The sequence below is a fragment of the Pleurodeles waltl genome, chromosome 5 (genome assembly GCF_031143425.1).
Source record: "Pleurodeles waltl isolate 20211129_DDA chromosome 5, aPleWal1.hap1.20221129, whole genome shotgun sequence".
Lineage (NCBI taxonomy): Eukaryota > Metazoa > Chordata > Amphibia > Caudata > Salamandridae > Pleurodeles > Pleurodeles waltl.
Window position 1 is genome coordinate 1,349,028,628 of NC_090444.1, and position 24,938 is coordinate 1,349,053,565.

Here is a 24,938-nt window from a genome sequence, read left to right on the forward strand (position 1 = left end):
AGCACTCAATAGGTTCAAGACTAGGATGAAAGGAGTCAAAGGCTTAGGCGTAGCAAAGGTCTAAGTGAACACCGAGGAACACAAAGTGTACAATAGGTGAGTGTGCAATGCTAGCACTTCCATCTAAAAATGCCAATAGAACTAGTGCCCCAGACTCGTGGATAATTACCCAAACAAGACCTAACCAGTGGCTTAAGAAGTCAACATGTGCTGAAGTGAAATCGTCTCCCACAGCAAGTCAAGGAAATAAATGCGGGCAGTGTGTGGTCTGATCCCTGAGAAAGCTATTTGATGTGGAAGCACTTAACATGGCCCTGTACACCGCACAGTGGAGGAGAGATGTGGTGTCCAGTGGGCAAGGAATGAACACATAGCAATGAAATTGGAGGAGAGTAAGGAATGCCAGAAATACACCATTGTGGAGCGAACTCTTAGGGGAGTTTGAACACCTGGAGTTAGTGCAGGGGTCAGATATGAGATCCACAGAGGAACGAGAATAAACTGTTGCCCCAACAGTTCCCTATTGAGAATGAAACCCAAACAGTTAAAGCGATTGTGTTGGTGGGTGGTTGGTTTGGGTTTGACACATTGTTTTATTCATGTTGTTGCATAGCATACTATGATCTGTGGCAGCTACCAATCCTATGTTGTGATGCAAATACCGCATTTCACGAAGCACATGAACACTGAATGAACAAATGAGACTGTTATTATGATATGTTCAAAACTATAATGACAAATGCACAACTGTGTTCAGTTAATGAAGTTATAAGATATTGAAAACCAGAAACAGATCACAAACTATTATGTGAAAGCACTTGTTTCAATATTGTCCATTTGGTCACAAATAATTTGTGAAGCAAGCGAATGATTAGGTTTATTCAATGAGCTAGAGACTGCACAGTGGAGAGCCCAGATAGTCTCTGGACCAATGGATGTTACCAGGTAATCTCTGGCCCAAGCATGGATGACTCAGGAGACTGCAGCGCCATATGGAATTCTATAGCAGAGCCATTAAAAGATAAAGCAGCAGAGTTAGGATCAAGCTTTGCGACCCCCATTTCCAGAGCATACAAGTCCTAGTATCTGTGGGATAGCTAAAGGAACAGTGTCAGGAGAAGCTTGCATATTCCACCTCTCTCAGCTGAAAGGAACACAACAGCCTTCTTCCTTGCTTTGTGTGGCTGGCCAGTGAGCAAGGAGTTACCAGCAAGTCAGGGGGTGAAAGAACTGGTACACACTGATATAGGTAGAAGGCTCCTATCATGGACTCTGCAGCAGCTACACTTCCACTGAAGCCACAACTAAGTTACATACCAGAGACAGAGGGTTGTTGTACACGGAAAGCCTCCTGAGGCCTTCACAAGTACCGGCCATCAGTTGGTTTCAGGGCTCTTTAGGGATTCGGTACCAGCAAGCTCACTCTTTCACAGTAGAGGAATTCAGAGTAATATGTAAGGTGAAGAGGAGCCAAGGATCTCAAATCTTGCTCAGTCCAACATTCGGCCATGCCACCATTTTTTTCAATACCTTTTCTACATTTATAGCACCATGAGAAGACCACAAGTAATACATTTTGATTTATCAGGGCCAGTTAGGTATGGCCCTGCAGGCAAACGCCGCTCCACCTTCCAGCTGGGAAAGGGCATTCGCCAGGGGTGTGGGTTGGCCCCAATTCTCTTTCTGTTGTATGTCAACGGTCTTGAAGAGACCTTGTTCGCCTATGCTGCGGATGTATTGCGGATGTCCCGATGGTAGGCAGGAAAAAGGTCCTGTGTTACTTTACACAGATAAAATCAAATCATTAACATTTATAAAGCGCGCTACTCACCCGTGCGGGTCTCAAGGCGCTAGGGGAAAAGGGCGGGGGGGGGTTACTGCTGCTCGAAAAGCCAGGTTTTTAGGAGTCTCCGGAATGCGGAGTGGTCCTGGGTGGTCCTGAGGCTGGTGGGGAGGGAGTTCCAGGTCTTGGCTGCCAGGAAGGAGAAGGACCTCCCACCCGCAGTGGAGCGGCGGATGCGAGGGACGGCAGCAAGCGCGAGGCCCGAGGAACAGAGGAGACGGGTGGGGGCGTAGAAGCTGAGGCGACGGTTGAGGTAATCCGGTCCCTTGTTGTGGAGTGCTTTGTGTGCGTGGGTGAGAAGTCGGAAGGTGATCCTTTTGCTGACTGGGAGCCAATGCAGGTGTCTCACGTGTGCGGAGATGTGGCTGTTGCGGGGTACATCGAGGATGAGGCGGGCCGAGGCGTTTTGAATACGTTGCAGGTGTTTTTGGAGCTTGGCGGTGGTCCCACCATAGAGGGTGTTGCCGTAGTCCAGGCGGTTCGTGACGAGGGCGTGGGTCACGGTTTTTCTAGTGTCGGCGGGGATCCAGCGGAAGATCTTGCGGAGCATGCGGAGGGTGAGGAAGCAGGCGGAGGACACGGCGTTGACTTGCTTGGTCATGGTGAGAAGAGGGTCCAAGATGAAGTCGAGGTTGCGGGCGTGGTCTGCGGGGGTCGGTGCGGTGCCGAGGGCCGTGGGCCACCAGGAGTCGTCCCAAGCGGACGTGGTGTTGCCGAGGATGAGGACTTCCATTTTGTCAGAGTTCAGCTTTAGGCGGCTGAGCCTCATCCAATCTGCGACGTCCTTCATGCCCTCTTGTAGGTTGGTCTTGGCGCTGGCGGGGTCCTTGGTGAGGGAGAGTATAAGTTGGGTGTCGTCGGCGTAGGAGGTGATGATGATGTCGTGCTTGCGTACGATGTCGGCGAGGGGGCTCATGTAGACATTGAAGAGTGTCGGGCTGAGCGATGACCCTTGAGGTACGCCGCAGATGATCTTGGTGGGGTCTGAGCGAAACGGAGGGAGGTAGACTCTTTGGGATCGGTTTGAGAGGAAGGAGGCGATCCAGTCCAGGGCCTGGCCTTGGATCCCGGTGGAGCGGAGGCGGGTGATTAGGGTGCGGTGACAGACGGTGTCGAAGGCAGCCGAGAGGTCGAGGAGGATGAGGGCGACTGTTTCACCGTTGTCCATCAGGGTTCTGATGTCGTCTGTGACTGAGATGAGGGCGGTTTCAGTGCTGTGGTTGGTTCGGAATCCGGTTTGTGAAGGGTCGAGCAGGTTGTTGTCTTCTAGGAAGGTGGTCAGCTGTTTGTTGACGGTCTTCTCTATTACCTTGGCGGGGAAGGGGAGGAGCGAGATGGGGCGGAAGTTTTTCAGGTCGCTCGGGTCAGCTGTAGGTTTCTTTAGTAGTGCGTTGACTTCGGCGTGTTTCCAGCATTCGGGGAAGGTAGCAGAAGAAAAAGAGGAGTTGATGACGGCCTGGAGGTGCGGGGCGATGATGTCGTCGGCTTTATTGAAGATGAAGTGAGGGCAGGGGTCCGATGGAGCGCCGGAGTGGATCGAGTTCATGGTGGTTTTGGTTTCTTCGGTGCTGATGTGGGTCCAGTCGTTGAGGGTGATGGTCGGAGGTGTGGGTTCGGTGATGCTTGGTTGGGTCTGGTGTCCGAAGCTGTCGTGGAGGTCGCTGATCTTGCGATGGAAGAAGGTGGCGAGGGAGTTGCACAGATCTTGTGAGGGCGTGACGGCGTTGGTGTTGGGGTTGGAGAACTCCTTGACGATGCTAAAAAGTTCTCTGCTGTTGTGGCTGTTTTTGCCCAGTCTGTCGGTAAAAAAGTTCCTTTTGGCAGCGCGGATCAGGTGGTGGTGTTCGCGGGTAGCGTTCTTGAGGGCGGTCATGTTGTCAGCGGTGTGGTCCTTGCGCCAGGCCTTCTCGAGGGCGCGACAAGTTTTCTTCGATTCTTTGAGGGTGTCAGAGAACCAGAGAGGTTTTTTGGTGTTGGCCTGTCGATGCGTGCGTTTGAGGGGAGCAAGGTTGTCTGTGCAGTTGGAGATCCAGTTCTTGAGGCTGAGGGCTGGGTCGTTGGGGTCGGTGGTGAGGGTGGGTTGGTTGGCGGCGAGTGCGGAGAAGAGTTGCTCTTCGGGGATTTTGTTCCACTGTCGACGAGGGATGGGTTGAGTGCGGAGGTGGCGGGTCTCGCGTCGGAATGTGAAATGTACACAGCTGTGGTCGGTCCAGTGTAGAGCGGAGGTGTGGCTGAAGAAGACGTGTTTGCTGGCGGAGAAGATAGGGTCAAGCGTGTGTCCGGCGATGTGGGTGGCGGTGTTCACCAGTTGCTTGAGGCAGAGGTTGGCGAGGTTGTCGAGCAGGGTGGTGGTGTTGGGGTCGTTGTTTTGTTCCAGATGGAAGTTGAGGTCGCCTAGGAGGATATAGTCCGGCGAGGCGAGGGCGTGCGGGGAGATGAAGTCGGCGATGGCGTCGCTGAAAGGGGCGCGCGGTCCGGGAGGACGGTAGACGAGGGATCCTCTGAGGGTGGTCCTGGGGTCGGTGCGAATCTGAAAATGCAGGTGTTCAGCGGCGAGAGGGGTGTCTTCGGTGGAGGTGGTGACGCTGATGGAGTCTTTGAAGACGATGGCGATACCTCCTCCTACTTGGTTGGTGCGGTCTTTTCTGGAGATCTTGTATGAGATGCTGTTTTAATGGGGAGAATACACAAAAGCCTAAACATCCTCTTTCAGAAATTTGTTGGTTTCATTGGGTCTTTTGGCCCTACTACAAAGTGCTTGAAAACCTATACCATGCTCCATGGGCCCAAAACCATGAAACCAAAGAGGGTATATCTCCATGGCTATCAGGTTGCCTCCACCCAGGTTTTTCTTACCTGGGGGTTCGTTGATGCCAAGTGTAAGTTAGGGTAAGTATAAAGCCACCCGAAAGTTTGTCAGTGCTGCTGGCTATATTTACAGCTTAGCCTCTTGCATCGCCAGAAAGCCAATGGCCCCTGTGCTGGAGGTATTTGGGAGTAAATGCCTCTTTATTCTTACTAACGGGGCTGGTATTTGGGGCTGTTCCAACATTTCTGCCCTTCAGACCGAAGAGAACCGGGTCCTAGGCCATCTCCTGGGTGTACCCCTGGCCTGTGCCACGTACACTCTCCATCAGGAACTTGATGTTGCGTTTGTTGAAGATGTTATCAAATTGGCTCTGCTGGTGCTTTAGTGTGCCATCTGTGTGAATCCACACACAGGCTTAAATAGGAAAGTGATCTTGGATTGACTTGCTTATGACAGAGGCCTAGCCATTCACTGGCTGTTTTACATTAAACAGGAAATGTCTGAGTTGGGGAGACCTGAACTCTTTTCCTTCCCCTCCAGCATATCTAGGGTTGACCTAACTTGGGTCAAGAGAGCATTCCTAACTAGGAACAGACAACATAGAGAGGAATGTGAATTATCTAAAATATCTTTTAGGGAGTATGTTAACCTGCAAACCACCCCCAACATGGAACCGCACCTGTCTTGGACGGAAACTACCAGGGACACAGTCTTGTTAACTAGATTTAGGTTTGGCACCGTGAGGTGGCATTTAAGCTTTTCAATGGATCAATTTGGGGTAATCTGCCCCTGTGACGAGTCCTCACCCCAGAGTTTGCTTCATTTTACTTTTTTTCTGTATATACTATAGGGTTTTCTCCAAAAGGTTTCTAGTCCCACTAATTACAGCTTGTGGTATTAGAAGCTGTGCCGAGGCTCTGGTGTATATGCAATTAATGAGCCCCCTACACTCTGCATTTGCTCATTTTCAAAGTGTGCTCTGGCCAAGAAAAAATCAATGGCTTTTTACTAGTTTGAAGCTGTGTGTTGCTGGTACTTCCTGCATGGTTTTATCTCGATGGTTTCATTATGTATTTATTCATCTGCTGATTGTCTGAGATTTGCAACTGTTTTTTAACCATGCTTTTAAAATTTGTACTGAGCTTTTATGGCTCTGTTTTACTGTCGAAATAAGTTCATTTATCACAATTAATATCTTCCACATTTGTACATGCCTTGTTAAAGACTTAATACACATTATCTTATATTACTATTAAATTTGCATTCGATCCTGGTGACAAGGAAAAGTTTTCTATACCACATTAATCAGCAAATAAAACTCTCCATATGAGGAAAATCACCTTTTTAAATTTTGACGAAAAGAAAGAACGTCACTTGCATTATCAAATAGATTAGCTTTGTTTCCTGGATCGCTACTTTTAAGAGACATTTCTCGCCAAGAAATAGACAGCTGATTTACCAAACGCATGCCCACTGACTCTTTTTTAAAAAAGCTGGCACAGAGTTTGCGTACAAACAGAAAAGGTTTTAAAAGTAAAGCTTTATAATGAAACAACTGAACTGAGAAGAAACTGGAAAATCACTGGGCTTCAGTAACCAGTAACAATGTCTGCCCTCCTATAATGAAAGAGCCCCTATCTGCTTTGGGCAGTGCGCTCGGGGCCTCCGATGCTATAAAACGGTACTCAGGTGACACATCCCACACACAGGCACAGAGGAACACGGGCATGCGCTGCAATACCGAGCTCAGGCTTGTCCAGAAGGCTGATGAGGATGCGGAAAGGCTTCAGGTCCTGCACCAGGGTGCTCTCCTCTCCACGTTCTTTACATTGTAGGATCCCAACCATTGCCTGAAAAGTAAAACCATACACAGGTGAGCAAGGAGTAGAGAAGCGTACAACTTTAAAAAGCGTCAACTGATGAAATAATGTGGGCAGAAAGGCAACCAGGCTTTACGATCAAGAGCATTTTTTCAAGCCATTTAACTTCCTGTCATTATTAATGGCCAACATACAGAGCTTTTAGCGCAAACTGATGGATCTTCCACCAGCGCAAAAACTATCTGGGGGTAAAGATGGCATGATCCTGGTTCACATAATATGGATTGCTGCCCACATTCCGGGGCTATCTACCACTGGTGGAAGACAAAACATTCCTGGGCAGTTGCTGAGAGAAATGTTGATCATCACAAACTCGTATGTTTGCGGACCTTTACAAAAGTAATGCCGGTGTTTTCACACCCTGGAAAGTCACTCGTGCATAGAGCATAGAAAAGGCCCTTTACAGAGTAGGAAAACATGCGGAAGACCTGTAGACATCAAGTCACAGGGGCAAAACATGTAGCTTTAAACGTTTATCGCATAAAAAAGGAAAATACATTTTTCGTGACTCATTCCTGCCATGTATATGTGACTCCACTCTCCAGTGGAATGCCTGCCTCTTAGTGGACCATGTGTAGGTCTGTAAATCTACAAGTTGCTCAGTAGTCCTTAGTGATTCATTGAATGCTGGAGAAGACTCGCAACCATTTAAATTTAGATGTAAGTCTGTGATGCACAGATTTACTATTTTCTGTCAATCAAACTCTTTACAATAAGTTATCGCAGCCATAATCTACACAGGAATCCAGAATGATAGTAAAGTTCTAAAATATTTGCATTGATCTGCAAATGAGCTTTCCAGGAAACCATGTTCAGAATAAAGTTATGGGTATTTCCAAAAATATTCATGTAGCTAAAGGAGCACTTGGGTTCCTTATATATGCCATCTCAGGATAAATTCTACAATCTCAGCAAGAAATCCTCTAATTAGTGAAGAAACAATAGAAATCAAAACACACATTTCATCCACAAAACATTACATACGTTCACTCACTTGGCTTGAAATATCACATAAAGGACAGAAAATGCATTGCCATAAACTGCCATGTGCTCAACAGTTTCATCAAGTATTCACTTGCGGCCCGACCTTTAAGGCCGAGGGGCCACACCCCCCCACCTTTTACCCCTAATGAAGAGTGTCTGTCAGGCTGAACAAAGGTCAGCCTGACAGACACTCTCCATGTTCAGCTCAGGCAGCCAGGAACAGACATTCACGATTTGCGCACACTCCTGGATGCCTGAGCTGAACTTTGCTTTGCTGAGGAGGTCACAGCTCCTATGGGCGTGACCTCCTCGGCTCAGCAAAGGTGCCTCGAGGCCCTCCCCTGTGTGATGAGGAAAGTGTCACCAATTGACACTCTCCCTGGGCGCTTCAGGTTTAAGCCCTGAAGTGCCCAGGGCGAGTGTCAATCAGTGACACTTCGTCACAGAGTGGGGTGGGGTTAGCAGTCTCACTGACCCCATCCCACTCTGTGACGAGGCTGGGACTGCTGCCTTCCGTCATTGGCTAACCTAGGGTCAGCCAATGAGGGAAGGAAGCAGTCCCAACCCTCATGAGACCTGAAGGCTGAAGGTAAGTGTGTGTGTGTGTTTGTGTGTGTGTGTGTGTGTGTGTGTGTGTGATGTTTTAAATTGAATGTTTGGTGCACGTGTGCATGTTTGAGTGTTATGAGTGTTGTTAATGGATGTGCGTGCGTGTGTGTGAAAGAATGAGTGTGTGCGATCTTTTAAAATGAATGTTTGGAACGTGCGTGCATGTTTGAATGGTATGAGTGTTGTTAATGGATGTGCGTGTGTGTCTGTGTGTGAAAGAATGAGTGTGTGTGTGAGTGTGTGTGTGTGTGTGTTTGTGTCCCGCCCAACCCCTCCCTCCTAAAGCTGCCGGCTGCCACTGCAAGTATTAGGTTTGGTTTTGATCTTGGCTAAAGAACAAAGAATGCTTCAAAAAACAGGTTTATACTAGAGCTCATTCTACACCTATATGACACCTTAATGCTTACAATAACAGTGAGGTTTAATGTCTTCCTTTTTACTTCCGTACTGGGATTGGGCTGGACATACATGGTGGTTGGTTATTGTAGCGTGTGACATCCTGAGCAGCCCATGATCTCCATTGAGCTGAAGACACTTTGCCACACTATTCATCCTCTCCCCACTCGTTCCCATGTTGTCACAGGTTAGTTTGTGAGGTCCACCCTGTGACACTATGGGGGTTATTCTAACTTTGGAGGAGTGTTAATCCGTCCCAAAAGTGACGGTAAAGTGACGGATATACCACCAGCCGTATTACGAGTTCCATAGGATATAATGGACTCGTAATACGGCTGGTAGTAAATCCGTCACTTTTGGACGGATTAACACCTCCTCCAAAGTTAGAATAACCCCCTATGTCTTGCAATCAGAGGTCCATAAAAACACTGGTCATACTTATGGGTCTTGTAGAGCCAGCTTTAGCTGTCTGTCAGAACGGTTCGATGGGGCTGTCAGTCATTATGTTGTGACCTTTAATCTCAGGCCCTTGGTCATTTATTGTGTATTATAATGTATCACTGGAAGAGGTATATTGTTTTTTACATGCTTTTAAAGAAGATTGAGTTTGTACATGGGGTTTTGAGGCATGTTAAATGACAATAACATCTTCATGTATTAGTAATAGTAATATATAGCATGTCTGTAAAGCACAATAAAGCACAGTTGATTGGCCACACATTGCTTGTCAGGTAAGTTAGAGTTCCTTCAAGCACTCACTCGTCCATCCATTCATCAAACCACTGTCATATATTAACCTACTTAGTCATCCACACAACCATGCCTATCAGAGGCGAAGCATCTTCACTTGTAGGATAGACCATTGGTTTTGCCAATGCTTTTTTTCCTCTTTGACAGCACGGTTTCCTCAGTATTGAGTGTTGGGTCGGACACTGCATGTGGAGAGATTGCCCCGAAGCAAGAGAAGGTGATATTATCCTGCTACGTTGTTCAGGTAAGCAACATAGTCTTAGGCACACTTCTAGCTCCAGTGAGGTATATACTGGGCAGGACCAACACCACCTTTTATTCTTTTTAAGGTCAATAACACAAGTGCAATCCACCTTGATTAACAGCAGCAGTTGCTATTTAAAGTGACAGCAAACACTAAATAAAAGCAAGTGCTAATTGACCTTTTCAAATTAATTCACGCAGAAAACACAATTAAAATATACATAAATTCACAGCAAGAGCTATAAAAGCGTGCCTGGGATTCCAAACTACTTTGAACAATATTTTTAATATAAGTTCAGAAACACAGGTGAGGACAAAAATACTAAACCCTTTAAATAGGGGACCGTCCTGATTAGGGACTGGAGTCTTCAGAATTCTGGGAATGTGGGAAGGGGTAGCCCATATATATATATATATATATATATATATATATATATATATATATATATATATATATATATATATATATATATATATATATATGTAGTTACGTGATATTTGACTGCAGAGGAGATGTACCATTGGATTCACGTGGGGGTACCGCGGAATGTAAAATAATGCCTAATCAATGCGGCAACTGAATAACTGCGGCGTGTTTCTTATCTTTAGTGGTTGCTTCTGTTTTACGTATTCTTTCTAACATTTTCCCCAAATTATCTCTGAGGAGGACAATGTCGATCATAACAGCGCACATTTTACTTTCTGTGGTGTGTTTAGTGGCAGATATGGCTGCTGATATGGCATCCAGTTTATTGGCAGTAGCAATAGTATCTGGTTCGCTTTGTATGTATCCTCACCTGGGTTTTGTTCTTAAATCTCTTTATTTTTTCCTGTAATAACCCTAAAAGTACAACATCAGCTAAAGAAAACGCCCCCCCCCCCCCAATCCATGGCAAGCTTATTACATTTTCGCAACAGAGACCACATCTTGTACCTAAAGGCTCATTTCACTGTGGAAAACAATAAAGTCATGATTTTCGGAGGCTTTATGGAGGCAGGGCAAGAGCAACGTGCATCCATCACTGAAGCGAAAATAAGATTGCGAGAAATGGGATTCAATATGCTTTGCTACTCCCGGCCAAGTAATGACTCATGAGGACTCTATATTCTTTCTGGATACAGCACATAATATGAGACTGGCCTGATGCGGCTGAATCCTTAAAGACAGAAGCAGACAGCAGAGGAAGCGGAGAGTCCCCGCCGGCCCTAGCAGCAGCTGCACCGTGAGTATTGAAGCGCGCCACGTAAAAGCAATCTACAGAACAGGATCTGAATTCGGACTCAGAAGACGGGAGCTTTAATAGCTCCTTTGAGGAACTATTATCGCCACAACTGACTCCCAAGAACCGCGGTTGACTTACTATAAACGCACAAATAATGAAAAATCAGAAATGCCCATTTCTACAAATATGAAGTAAGAATATTGGGGGGGAGACCTTCCTTCCCTTGACCCAGGACATCTCAGACTTCCATTGTGATACAGTATCAGGAAGATACTTTATTTAGGAGACTTGATGGGATGGATGCAGCACTGGTCTCAGCTGACAACATTGGAACTGTTCTCTAGCCAGTTCCCGCAAGCACTGCAGTACCCATTAATTGCTGGAGATTTCAACTGCATTGTTGACACAACACTATATAGATCAGGCCCTAAGTTACCTTACTCTCCAGTGATAAAGGTCGCTAAGTCATTATGAGACTTCATAACACAAGGAGGCCTCCTCAATTCTGGAAAGGCGAGCCACCCGCACACCCTCATCAATTCTGGAAGGGCGAGCCACCCGCACACAACAGATTACTCTTTCTATTCTGCAATACTGATTTCTAAGACTAGATACATTTTTATGGTCACCCCCAATTTATGATTATGTAAGTCGAATATTTAAGTTGAATAGTATCAGATCACAATCCACTACCACTCAACATGAATTGGAGAAAAATAAGAACCGCCATCCCTATCTGGAAGCTGAAGGTCAAATCTCTAGAAGATCTAATCTTTAAACAAGAGATCGGGGAGGCCATCCAGTCTTATTTGAGGAACAACAGTGACACAGTCATCACCCTTATATGGGAGGAATAGGAGGCTCTTCAGGCACTTCTGCGAGTACAATGCATGAAAAGAGCAGCTGGAATTAGACAAACATTGCTAAAAAAACATGAAACAGTAACAACAAACACTTAGGGTCTTAGACAAACAACACTCTGAACACCCAGATTTACAAGACCACCACATTAGCAGAAAAGGAAAATAAAATCAATTAACTCACAGAAAGACTGAGCTGCTTTGACTAGAAAGCATATGTATGTATGGATATGGTATTTCTCTAGTGTAAATCTACCAAAAAATAAGCATAGCACTGGATAAGACAAGCTTGAAGTCAACACGTGATAGTAGGGGTATCTGACCTGTACACTGTTGATGCACTGTGACGTAATGTTCTTGAAAGGGGTGTCTCCAACTCCTTCCTAAACTGGAGCACCATTGGGGCAGTTCAAATGGGCACAGGGATTTTTTTTTCCAGATCCTGGGTGCATAGATAAAAAAGGGCAGCTTTTATTACTTACAATTCTTAATTTGGAGTGTGATGGTGCCCAGGCTGCAGGTGTGCCAAGAATCACCAAATGAGCAGGAATGCTGGTCTTGAAGCTTTGAAGGGAAATTAAGTCACCTTGACTGGCTTCCTACTTGAAGCTTTGTAAATGATGTAGCTGGTTTTGAAGATGGTATTGGGCTGGCAAGGGAAGCTGATGGAGGTCCATCAGGACGAGGATGATGTCCTGACCTTAAGGCATGCAGGTGTGTACTATCGGAGGCTGTGGACTATGGCATTACCACCATCCAGATGCAAGAGCAGGAAGACTTGAATCACAGTCTGAAGTTGCTTTTTGGAAGAAACAGTTTAATTCTCTTTATGACGGAGTGCTGGTACCAGGCCATCAGTGTTCCTGGAGGATGAGGTGGGTGTCCAGGATGAATCCAAGTGAGCTGACATTCAGTGAAAGTTGGGGTTCAAAGATGTTATGGTTCATGCCATTGAGCCGGGTTTGTACTGTTTCTTAACTGTTTTTCTTGATAAATAACAGGAATTCTGTTTTGTTTGAATTGAAATTCAGGTAGTCACTGGATATTCAGGTCTGGATGATGTGCAGGCAGCATTATGAGGCATTGGATGTCTGCAGGAGATGAGACTTTTAAATAGAAGTGTATATCATCGGAATATTGGTGAATCTTGATACTGTTGTGTAAGAGTAGACCACCAAATGGCTCCTTGTATAGGTTGAAGATGACAGAAAACCATATTGCACCCTGGGAACTCCGCAGGTGCTAGGGATCTTTTGGGACTTGGAGGTGTCCATGTGAACAAGCTGGTGTCAGTAGGAAGCATAGGAAGAGGACCAGTGAAGGACACTGCTGGCAAATCCCATTCAAGACTCCAGGGTGCATATGAGGGTAGCATGGTCAACTATGTCAAAAAGGCAGATGAAAGGTCCAGTAATATCAGGAGGTAGAGGGTATCTTCATCTGTGGGCAAGAAGACATCATCTATGATGTGTAAGGTAGCAATCACCATGGTGAAGTGTAATCTGAAGCTAGACAGGTAGTCATGCAGGTGACGGTTAGCACTGATACCACCTTCATTTTAGATAGCTTTTTCAATTATCTTGCCAATGAATTGTAGGTGAGTGCTGAGCCAGTAGCTGGTGAGGTCATTGGGGTCTATTGTAGGTTTCTTTAAGGGTGGAGGATCTGGTCTGTCTTGAGTGCTTCAGGGAAGATGCTTTTCGTGAGGAAGGCACTGACAATGGTAAGAAAGTTGTGAGGAAGTGTCACCAGAGAACCCTTTGATGAAGGACAAGTGTAAGACATCATAATTACAAGAAGTAGCTCTGAGGGAATTGAGTATGTCGGCGAGATCTGTGCAGGAGAGGGCTGTGAAGGCTTACCACTGAGAAACTGTAAGGGAAGGGGTGGGCTTAAGTGATGAAGAAGGCTTGGTGTCATTGAAGAAAAGGTTGATGACATTGCACATTTCTGTAGAGTGAGAAAAAGGTGGGTCTGGTAGAGGGTTGATGCAGTGCTTGATTGTCTTGCAAAGAGTTCTGCTTCTCTTGATGGCTTTACTCATGGTTTGATGGTGTTGGTATAATACTTTGCTTTGGTTGAAGTCATGACATGTCTGCATATTGTGCGGGTATACTTCAGTATCTTGAGCTCATTGTGAGTTTGGTTTTTCAACCATTTTCTTTCTGGTCTGGGGATGGATATTTTATTGCCAGAGCGGGAAATGGCATGTCAGTAGCTCCATGGAGTTGAATGTTACTTGCTTGTCTATGCTGCAGGACCAGAATGATTTACAGATCACAGTTAGGCCTCCTCTCTTCTTATGTGTCAGTACACTCAACAGATGTTGTAGCCTGTAGGAAGGACATCTAGGATGTGCGAGGTTGTGTGAGTGAAAAAGGTTTCTGTGATGAAGAGGGCATCAAGATTGTGGTAGGTGAGGAGTTCTGCAATTTCTGGTGCCTGGGGTACTGCAAAGTGAGCATTAATGAGCATGATGTAAAATGTGAGTTCTGCTACTTGAGGGTGTGTGGTAGTTGGTGGGATGTGTATGAGGTTGGGTCTATGTGATGTGGGAATGCTGTGTGAGTGGGCCTTTTACATCTGAGTGGGATTGTGGGAATTGGCAGCTTGGGGTCCTGGGTGAGGCACATTATTTTAGCTTACCTCGCTGATCTCAGTGGAATAGAGGTTTGGACTCAAGGTTCCTCCTGGCCCTAAAAGACTCAAACAGGCAATACCCTTGTCTATATCTGCCCTCTGCCAGGGACACCTGGGCAATGGGATGGCCTGAAGAGTTGACTGAAGTATGGAGAAGACAGGAAATTATGACACTTCCTGTGCAGCTGGATGACGGGACATCCAGAGATGCAACGTTCAGTGCCGATAGATGAAGGGAAATTAAGTCATCTTGACTGACTTCCTACTTTTAAGATGGTTTTGTCAGAAAATAGTTGATGTCACTTCCAGTGCAGATGGCTGATGGGAAATCCACTGATGTCACTTACTGTGCAGCTGGATAATGAGAAAATCACGGAGGTCACTTTTTGTGCGGATGAGTGAAGCTTAATAGATGAGAACCCATAGTGAGAGGGACAAAGCAGGCAGCCTACTGGAGTGGCTTGCCAATCCAAATAAAAAAGCATCTTCTGTCCTAAGGTTCCACAGGTTTCCAGGTAACCTGGAACACTCACAACTAGGCATCATAAATGTATTCACAGACTAATATAAGAAACTATACATCAAAACTAAGGAAAATAACAGTAACTCATCACACAATGCTTGCAGGAGGCCACCCTAACTAGATTGCAATCTGAAGATGCAGAAGATATAAACGGGGACATACTCAAACTATATGTCAGAGCTGCAATAAAGAAACTTGTGAAATGTAAAACCCCAGGGTCAGATGGCTTACCCTTATAAGTTTATGTGGCATATGTAGATCAATTAGCTCCGATATTATTTGAGTTATATGACAGTGCACAGCAGGCTGAAATGGTGCTGTCCTCCAGCAGAGAGGCATTAATAGGACTGCTTTATCAACAGGACAGAGATACCGAAGTAGTATCTTCCTATACACCATTATCCATGCTCAATGTGGATTATTACATTCTGAGAGGAGTACGGGCAAAAAGACTGTTAGCCCTATTGCAAATACTGATAGATCCTAATGAATGTGGGTTTAAACCTACCAGAAATACTGCTTTGCACATAGGCGGTTACTGGAAGTAGCAGCCTTTCCTGTCTCAGATGCTCCAGATGCATTAATCCTAATCATTGAAATTGAATTACATTAGGCTGGCCCTAACTCTGTGTGGTGATAGATACAATGGGGTTAGAGGGCAACTTTAAAAATGAACGCAGTTATTGTACATCTTACTCACAAGCAAGAGTTTACACTGCCTCTATAATTTCCGAAGAATATGGTGTGGAGAGAGGAGCGAGACAAGGATACCCTTGTTGCCCCAGGGGTGTGGAATTTATTAAAATATCTACTTGTCCAGGGACAGGTTGCTTCTCAAATCTACTTGTCCTGTAAAAAGATCTACTTGTCCCTTTGGTGCCATGTAGTGTGGCAACAAATTATGGCAGCAATCTCATTATGTAAGAGCTCTGATAATAGCCTCTCTGATTATGCCAGGGCTACTACCTTAGTAGGGCTTGAATACTTGCAGTTTCAATCCCTACTGTAGCAATTTCCTTATTTTTCCACCTTTCTGCAGATCTGCATACTGGGGCTGAAGGAAGCAGTAAGCAATAGTTCCAGGGCTGGAATGCCTTTGAGTCTTCAAACCTACTAACCTGCATGTTTTAAAGATTTTCACCAGCTTCTCTCTAATATTTTCCCATAATAAGAAAGGTTGTACATTTACTCCTGACAATGGCAGAATTAGAACTTCTTCCAGGGTTGGGAAGAAAGTGGCTGGAGGGAAAATGAACTTGCAAATGCTCAATAGATTTTCACATGAGCAAATCTACACATCGTATTTACCCATGCTAAAATACAGTTCACAAATATTTTATAGGGGTACGACATATACCATGGGTGCACTTTTGTGACTTTCTTTAAGAATTTGGGGCCACATGTCAGTAGGTTCAGATTTGCGACCCGCAAATTGCGAGTCAGAGAGACTCGCAATTTGCGAGTCGCAAATCCGAATTTAGGATGGTGTCCCTGACACCATCTGTGATTCGCAAGGGCTTCGCAAATGCCCACCTCATGAATAATCATGAGGTGGGTCGCAATTTGCGACCCCCTTACGAATGGCGGCCCTCACAGGGATGGTGGCCTGCTGGAGACAGCAGACCACCATGTCTGTGACTGCTGTTTAATAAAGCAGTTTTTTTTGTAATGCAGTCCGTTTTCCTTAAAGGAAAACGAGATGCATTACAAAAACGAAAAATGAAACGTTTTCGTTTCATTTTTTCAGAGCAGGCAGTGTTCCGCAGGACCACTGCCTGCTCTGAAAAAATGTTTACAGTGACATTCACAATGGGGAAGGGGTCCCATGGGGACCCCTTCCCTTTAGCGAAAGTGTTAGCACCCATTTGAAATGGGTGCAAACTGCGATTGGTTTGCACTGCGAGTCGCAATTAGGAAGGGAACACCCCTTCCTAATTGCGAGTCGCAAATCCGTTTTGCGATTCGGTAACCAGGTTACCGAATCGCAAAACTGGGTTTGTGCATCGCAATGTGCTTTTTGCACGCCGCAAACATCGAAAGCCGCTGTTTGCGACATGCAAAAAGCTACCTACATGTGGGTCTTGGTCCCTAATTAGGTCTGGTGTTAAAAAAACATTTTGTTTTTATTAAACTTCTATTTCTCTCTCTTTCGGCTGGCTTTACTGTGAGCGATCGCATTCTGCTCTTCCACAAGGAGCATATTGGCACACAAAGTAGTTTTGTTCAGTGTCAGGAACTACAGTGGCAATCAGTGACGTAACGAAACTGGAGGGTGCCCCTTTGCAAAGAACATGGAGGAGCCCCCTCTCCAGACCCCTCAGGCTGTGCTGAAGGGGCCTCCAGGAGGGCGGCTCGGCTGCGGGGCCTTTGTTATGCCACTGGTGGCAACGTGTGCTTTTAGAGTTCAAAAACGTTTTTTTTTTTTTTGCCAGTGTTTGTTACAGTGTTGAGGGCCTGATAGCTCCCACAACAATAAAGTGTTACCAAAGCCATGTCAAAACAAGACACGCATTGATGAAACTAAAAGACTGCAACTCCCTCGCCACCTTCTTCCATCGCAAGATCAGCGACCTCCACGACAGCTTCGGACACCAGACCCAACCAAGCATCACCGAACCCGCACCCCCGGCCATCACCCTCAACGACTGGACCCACATCAACACTGAAGAAACCAAAACCATCATGAACTCTATCCACTCCGGCGCCCCATCGGACCCCTGCCCTCACTTCATCTTCAATAAAGTCGACGACATCATTGCCCCGCACCTCCAGGCCGTCATCAACTCTTCATTTTCCTCTGCTACCTTCCCCGAATGCTGGAAACACGCCGAAGTCAACGCCCTACTAAAGAAACCTACGGCTGACCCGAGCGACCTGAAAAACTTCCGCCCCATCTCACTCCTGCCCTTCCCCGCCAAGGTAATAGAGAAGACCGTCAACAAACAGCTGACCACCTTCCTGGAAAACAACAACCTGCTCGACCCTTCACAAACCGGATTCCGAACCAACCACAGCACTGAAACTGCCCTCATCTCAGTCACAGATGACATCAGAACCCTGATGAACAACGGTGAAACAGTCGCCCTCATCCTCCTCGACCTCTCGGCTGCCTTCGACAGACACCGTCTGTCACCGCACCCTAATCACCCGCCTCCGCTCCACCAGGATCCAAGGCCAGGCCCTGGACTGGATAGCCTCCTTCCTCTCAAACTGTTCCCAAAGAGTTTACCTCCCACCGTTTCGCTCAGACCCCACCGAGATCATCTGCGGCGTACCTCAAGGCTCATCGCTCAGCCCGACACTCTTCAATGTCTACATGAGCCCCCTCGCCGACATCGTACGCAAGCACGACATCATCATCACCTCCTACGCCGACGACACCCAACTTATACTCTCCCTCACCAAGGACCCCGCCAGCGCCACTGAGTGAAATGGGGTGTAATTACAGGGGATAATGGCGCTCAGGAAACTGGTTAGCCAAATAACATATTAGGGGTTGCCTGCACAAGGGAAAACACCCATCCCTTCAAGGTTCAAGAAGAACCCAACAAAACTTCACATAATATGTGTCCCCCCTCACCACAAGTATTTTTATCACCAATCAAATCAGTCAAAATTCAAGTGAGTAAAGTTCAAAAAGAAACGCAATCTGAAATTTCCAAGCTAGTCTTAATAAAGTCCAATCAGGTCCAGAAGTTTATTGGATCATATCTTCAAAATTACAGCTTTCTTCATGGAAATACATTCTGAGCCGAGCCAACACGTGTTTCGTCATGGGAGAGTTCTTTAGTCCCAACGACTTCTTCAGGGCTCTACATTGTAAGTAAATAGTTTACATTAGAAACCAAAATGCTCAAACCGCAAGATGTTAAATTATCATAATACTATACAGGGAGTGCAGAATTATTAGGCAAATGAGTATTTTGACCACATCATCCTCTTTATGCATGTTGTCTTACTCCAAGCTGTATAGGCTCGAAAGCCTACTACCAATTAAGCATATTAGGTGATGTGCATCTCTGTAATGAGAAGGGGTGTGGTCTAATGACATCAACACCCTATATCAGGTGTGCATAATTATTAGGCAACTTCCTTTCCTTTGGCAAAATGGGTCAAAAGAAGGACTTGACAGGCTCAGAAAAGTCAAAAATAGTGAGATATCATGCAGAGGGATGCAGCACTCTTAAAATTGCAAAGCTTCTGAAGCGTGATCATCGAACAATCAAGCGTTTCATTCAAAATAGTCAACAGGGTCGCAAGAAGCGTGTGGAAAAACCAAGGCGCAAAATAACTGCCCATGAACTGAGAAAAGTCAAGCGTGCAGCTGCCACGATGCCACTTGCCACCAGTTTGGCCATATTTCAGAGCTGCAACATCACTGGAGTGCCCAAAAGCACAAGGTGTGCAATACTCAGAGACATGGCCAAGGTAAGAAAGGCTGAAAGACGACTACCACTGAACAAGACACACAAGCTGAAACGTCAAGACTGGGCCAAGAAATATCTCAAGACTGATTTTTCTAAGGTTTTATGGACTGATGAAATGAGAGTGAGTCTTGATGGGCCAGATGGATGGGCCCGTGGCTGGATTGGTAAAGGGCAGAGAGCTCCAGTCCGACTCAGACGCCAGCAAGGTGGAGGTGGAGTACTGGTTTGGGCTGGTATCATCAAAGATGAGCTTGTGGGGCCTTTTCGGGTTGAGGATGGAGTCAAGCTCAACTCCCAGTCCTACTGCCAGTTCCTGGAAGACACCTTCTTCAAGCAGTGGTACAGGAAGAAGTCTGCATCCTTCAAGAAAAACATGATTTTCATGCAGGACAATGCTCCATCACACGCGTCCAAGTACTCCACAGCGTGGCTGGCAAGAAAGGGTATAAAAGAAGGAAATCTAATGACATGGCCTCCTTGTTCACCTGATCTGAACCCCATTGAGAACCTGTGGTCCATCATCAAATGTGAGATTTACAAGGAGGGAAAACAGCACACCTCTCTGAACAGTGTCTGGGAGGCTGTGGTTGCTGCTGCGCGCAATGTTGATGGTGAACAGATCAAAACACTGACAGAATCCATGGATGGCAGGATTTTGAGTGTCCTTGCAAAGAAAGGTGGCTATATTGGTCACTGATTTGTTTTTGTTTTGTTTTTGAATGTCAGAAATGTATATTTGTGAATGTTGAGATGTTATATTGGTTTCACTGGTAATAATAAATAATTAAAATGGGTATATATTTGTTTTTTGTTAAGTTGCCTAATAATTATGCACAGTAATAGTCACCTGCACACACAGATATCCCCCTAACATAGCTAAAACTAAAAACAAACTAAAAACTACTTCCAAAAATATTCAGCTTTGATATTAATGAGTTTTTTGGGTTCATTGAGAACATGGTTGTTGTTCAATAATAAAATTAATCCTCAAAAATACAACTTGCCTAATAATTCTGCACTCCCTGTATATAGGTCCCCTTAATGCTAAATGAAGAAAATGAAGAAAAAGAAAGAAAAGTGACCCACACGTAATACGAGATGGAAAGTGATTCCCTTGATTATGAATTAACCCATGACAGTGTAAAAACCAAATGCACACCCTCTTCAATGATTCACCAATTAATCGCCAGCGCCAAGACCAACCTACAAGAGGGCATGAAGGACGTCGCAGATTGGATGAGGCTCAGCCGCCTAAAGCTGAACTCTGACAAAACGGAAGTCCTCATCCTCGGCAACACCCCATCCGCTTGGGACGACTCCTGGTGGCCCACGGCCCTCGGCACCGCACCGACCCCCGCAGACCACACCTGCAACCTCGGCTTCATCTTGGACCCTCTTCTCACCATGACCAAGCAAGTCAACGCCGTGTCCTCCGCCTGCTTCCTCACCCTCCACATGCTCCGCAAGATCTTCCGCTGGATCCCCGCCGACACTAGAAAAACCGTGACCCACGCCCTCGTCACGAGCCGCCTGGACTACGGCAACACCCTCTACGCTGGGACCACCGCCAAACTCCAAAAACGCCTGCAACGTATTCAAAACGCCTCGGCCCGCCTCATCCTCGACATACCCCGCAACAGCCACATCTCCGCACACCTGAGACACCTGCATTGGCTTCCTGACAGCAAAAGGATCACCTTCCGACTTCTCACCCACGCACACAAAGCCCTCCACAACAAGGGACCGGAATACCTCAACCGTCGCCTCAGCTTCTACGCCCCCACCCGACTCCTCCGTTCCTCTGGCCTCTCGCTCGCTGCCGTCCCTTGCATCCGCCGCTCCACGGCGTGTGGGAGGTCCTTCTCCTTCCTGGCAGTTAAGACCTGGAACTCCCTCCCCACCAGCCTCAGGACCACCCAGGACCACTCCGCATTCCGGAGACTCCTAAAAACCTGGCTTTTTTTGTGAGCAGCAGTAACCCCCCCTTTTCCCTAGCGCCTTGAGACCCGCACGGGTGAGTAGCACGCTTTATAAATGTTAATGATTTGATTTGATTTGAAAGACTTATAAAAATATGTCAGATCAGTTGGCTTTGTCAGTGTTTGTTTATTTTCATGCTTCCCATAATCGTGTTGAAAATGGTTACACTGATTTTCCATTAGAAATATTTTTGGGAAATACTAGCATGCACCAACACATTTTACTAAATGACACTTCATTTGCATCTAATCAGAGAGCATTCTGGGAGCATTATACTTAGCCTCATAGCCTAAACTTTTCAAACATGTGTATACACGTTTTTTTTTTTGTACTGGAACCAACGTCAGTAGTGAAGTGTGACCTTAAAACATTTATTTACAGCACTCACCCTAATAATGAAGGATTTCAAATAATGAACCATAAATACAAGTTCGAACAGCATTATCTTTTGGAAACACATTACCTCAACTGCAGAGAGTTCCACTCTCTGTAAATAGGCAGCCAAAGGGTTTCTGCTGCAGAGGGTTGGGCCTACTTGTCCCAAGGACAAAGTGGGATAGGAAAGCTTTGGAGGTCGTAGCAAATAGAATTAGACAAGCAGATGTAAACAGAGGTATTAATATCATGGAAACATTATATATGGAGTAAAATTAAACTGGTGGTAATCTAGTGCCTATCCAATGAACTCACCCCCAAAAGATGCAAATGTAAATGAACTACTTGGGAACCTGTCACCATTTGATATCAGGGGGTATAACTATGACGTACTAGATGGTAATATTTGCCGAGCCATTAGGGCGTTAAAAGGGACTACTCAATTCTGGAACACATTAGCACTCTCAATGATAGGGAGAATCACTGTAATTAAAATGGAAGCACTCCCCTGGCTATTGTACGTCTTCACAATGCTACCATTAGTAATCCCAAGATCATGGTTCAGAGAAACTAATAGGATTTAATATGCCTGATATGGGGCTCGAGTTGGCATAGAGTGGGAAAAATACGCTGAAAATGTCAGTGCACGATAGAGGATTAGAAGCCCTTGATACAGAAATTTATTTCCTAGCAGCACAGATACAATAGCTAGTGAGATGGAAAGGTACGGGGATAGGTGGAGAAGTTGGGTCAAGATTTCTACCTTTGACAAAATTGCTGGAAATCCTACTGTGATCAAGTCCATTTATCCATGTACTAACACAATGTTAGGTGTCTTCACATAAGTCATATATCCATCCTTTATGCACCGAACCTTCATATATAATTCCTGCAAGTACTACGTAGAAACAGATTAGAATGGATTGATATCCTGGAAAGAAAAGACTTTAGGAAAAAATGTGAGATGTATGCCGTGGATGCACATTGCTAAATTCTATCAAACTCAGTGAGGAATATGACATGCCAAGGAAATCAGTTTTACTTTATGAAATGACGGTTGTGATCTTACGACAAACATGGAGAATGGCAGTCAATAAGCCACCTACATATTTAGGCTTAAAAATTCTAGTTACCATCAATTGCAAAAATGAGACAGTCATTTAACTTTACAATGCTCTACTTAATCAAACAAAATAGACGCTAACCGCATTGGAATTAAAATGGGCAGGGGAAATAGCCAGGCTTATCTCAGAAGAGGAGTGGGGAACACCACTACAAATGCCCCAAGAGCGTCCAGAAATGCTTGCTTTGAGCTTTTTCACCTTTAATATATAAAAGAGCGTATATGACTCCTAAAACAATTAGAAGGTACCATTAAACTGTGTGTGTTAAATGCCCCAGATGCAGTGAAGAAAGGGTGGGTTACACATCATTTGGTAATGCCTTTATCTCCCAACAATTTAGCATGGAGTTGTTGCATAAATAAATTAAGCAACCAAAAGTGGAATTTCAACCACACCAGAAACAGGCCTATTGGGGATGCAGCCTAGACCTAAATGAACAAGAGTGACTGGTAGACTTATAAACCTAAACTTAATACTAGCCAAGAGGCAAATCTCCACAAAGTGGAAGAAACCAGCAAGTCCCAAAATAATGACCTGGTAAAAAGATGTCGAGAAATGGGCGGAAATTGTGAACTTTATGTTCAAACCAGTTGTTAAGAAAGGAAAGCGACCATGGAAGTATTTAGTACTTGGAGAGAGATATTGATATCATTCAAAGAAATTGAGAAACTGCTCAGTCACTAAAGTGCATTATTTATGTTTCAGTGGTTTCATCCCCCATTATTGTTTAAAATATAAATGGATTGCAGTTCGTAGTGGCTTATGACTGAACCGGCATAATCGCTTTCCAGAAAAGAAAGGTATGTTCCCACTACTGTGCACAATGAATGTGTAAGAAACCTAGGGCCATATGTACAAACACTTTTTCCCATAGACACAGAATGGGTAAAAACGTTTGCTACATCTGGCCCCTAGAGTAACCCAAATATCCTTTAGTGGCAGTTACAATTACATGTGCAATCATAATATACAGGATATGAAATATGATGTAATAAGCATGCATACGTTACTAATTCCTTCCACTTTAGATATTTCTACCAGTGTTGCCTAACAACCATCATCTTGTTGCATAGGAAGGCTTATGTGGCCCTGAACACCAGTAGCAATTAAGTATCTAGTTGCCAGAGATATGATCCCTGTCCAAGTAGGGACAACAATGCTAGTCAGGGCAAGTCACAACACAACCTAAATTATCCTGTGCTCACCCTCCAGTAGCTTGGCACAGAGGATGCCTCTTAACTTAGAAGGCAATGTGTAAAGTATTTGTGCAATAACTCATACAGTAACACAGTGAAAACACCACAAAAATTGCTCCACACCAGCTTAGGAAAATTGATAATATTTGTCTGAATAAAATAAGACCAAAATGACAAAAATCCAATATGCACAAGTCAAGATGTCACTTTTCAAAGGTTTAGATGAGTCTCAATCCTTAAGAATCAGTGATTATATCCTTTTGACACACAGTGTTTAGGATGCGTCAAAAATAATGCCGCAGGCGGAGATGTGTGGGAAAATAAAGTGATGCACTGTTGTTTCTGGCACGGCAAAGGCGATGCATCGTTTCATTCAACGTGATGCGTCAGTTTGCAAGAGTGCAGCCTCAGTTCCTCACTGCGATGCAGGGATATTTTGACACCCAGGTATGATGCGTAGAAAATCCAGAATGCGTTGTGAAGAGGCAACAGGCTCTGCTTTGATCTGGCAGGCAATGCAACGATTCTTCAGCTGCGAGACATGCACTGCGTCGATCCGGCAGGCATTGCATCAAATTTTGAAGGCGTTGTGTCGATTTTCCAAAGTGTTGGATTTTCTTCTCTTTGGTGAAGTCTTTGATGGCCCAGAACAGGAGACATGCTCAATCGAAGCCCCTGGAGAGCAGTTGTGGGGGAAGGCTGAGTCCTTCCAGCAGAGTCAGGGGCCAGCAGGCCACAGGGCAACAAGCAGGAGAACAGTCCTTCCAGAAAAGCAGTCCAGATGAGTCCTTTGGGAAGCATGAGGTCCCTCTGACAGAGTCCAGTTGTAGGTCCAGAAGTGTCTGATTTTAGGGCGGGTCACAGACCCAGTGTATGTACCCACATGTGCCTTTCTTTGAAGTGGAGGAAAACTTCAAAGAGTAATTTTGAAGTGCACCAGTTCCCCTTTAAACCCAGTCCTGTCTGCCAGGAGATCTGTGGGGGGTTATCAGTCCTTTGTTTGAGGTCAGGCCACTAGCCTTTGAAGTGTAAGTGAGAGTCCCTTCACAGTTCCTGCCCAGGAAGACCCATCAGTA

At 45.4% G+C, this 24,938-nt stretch overlaps 1 protein-coding gene across 3 annotated transcripts in view; it reads right to left on the minus strand.

Moving 5' to 3' along the window:
- DOP1A (DOP1 leucine zipper like protein A) overlaps nt 1-24,938 on the minus strand; it is a 694,260-nt gene that overhangs the window by 458,910 nt on the left and 210,412 nt on the right. For all 3 annotated transcript variants that reach the window (XM_069235613.1, XM_069235614.1, XM_069235612.1), the window contains exon 9: nt 6,394-6,502. In XM_069235613.1, coding sequence (XP_069091714.1) covers nt 6,394-6,502 — 109 coding nt within the window. The remainder of the gene's footprint in view (nt 1-6,393; nt 6,503-24,938) is intronic.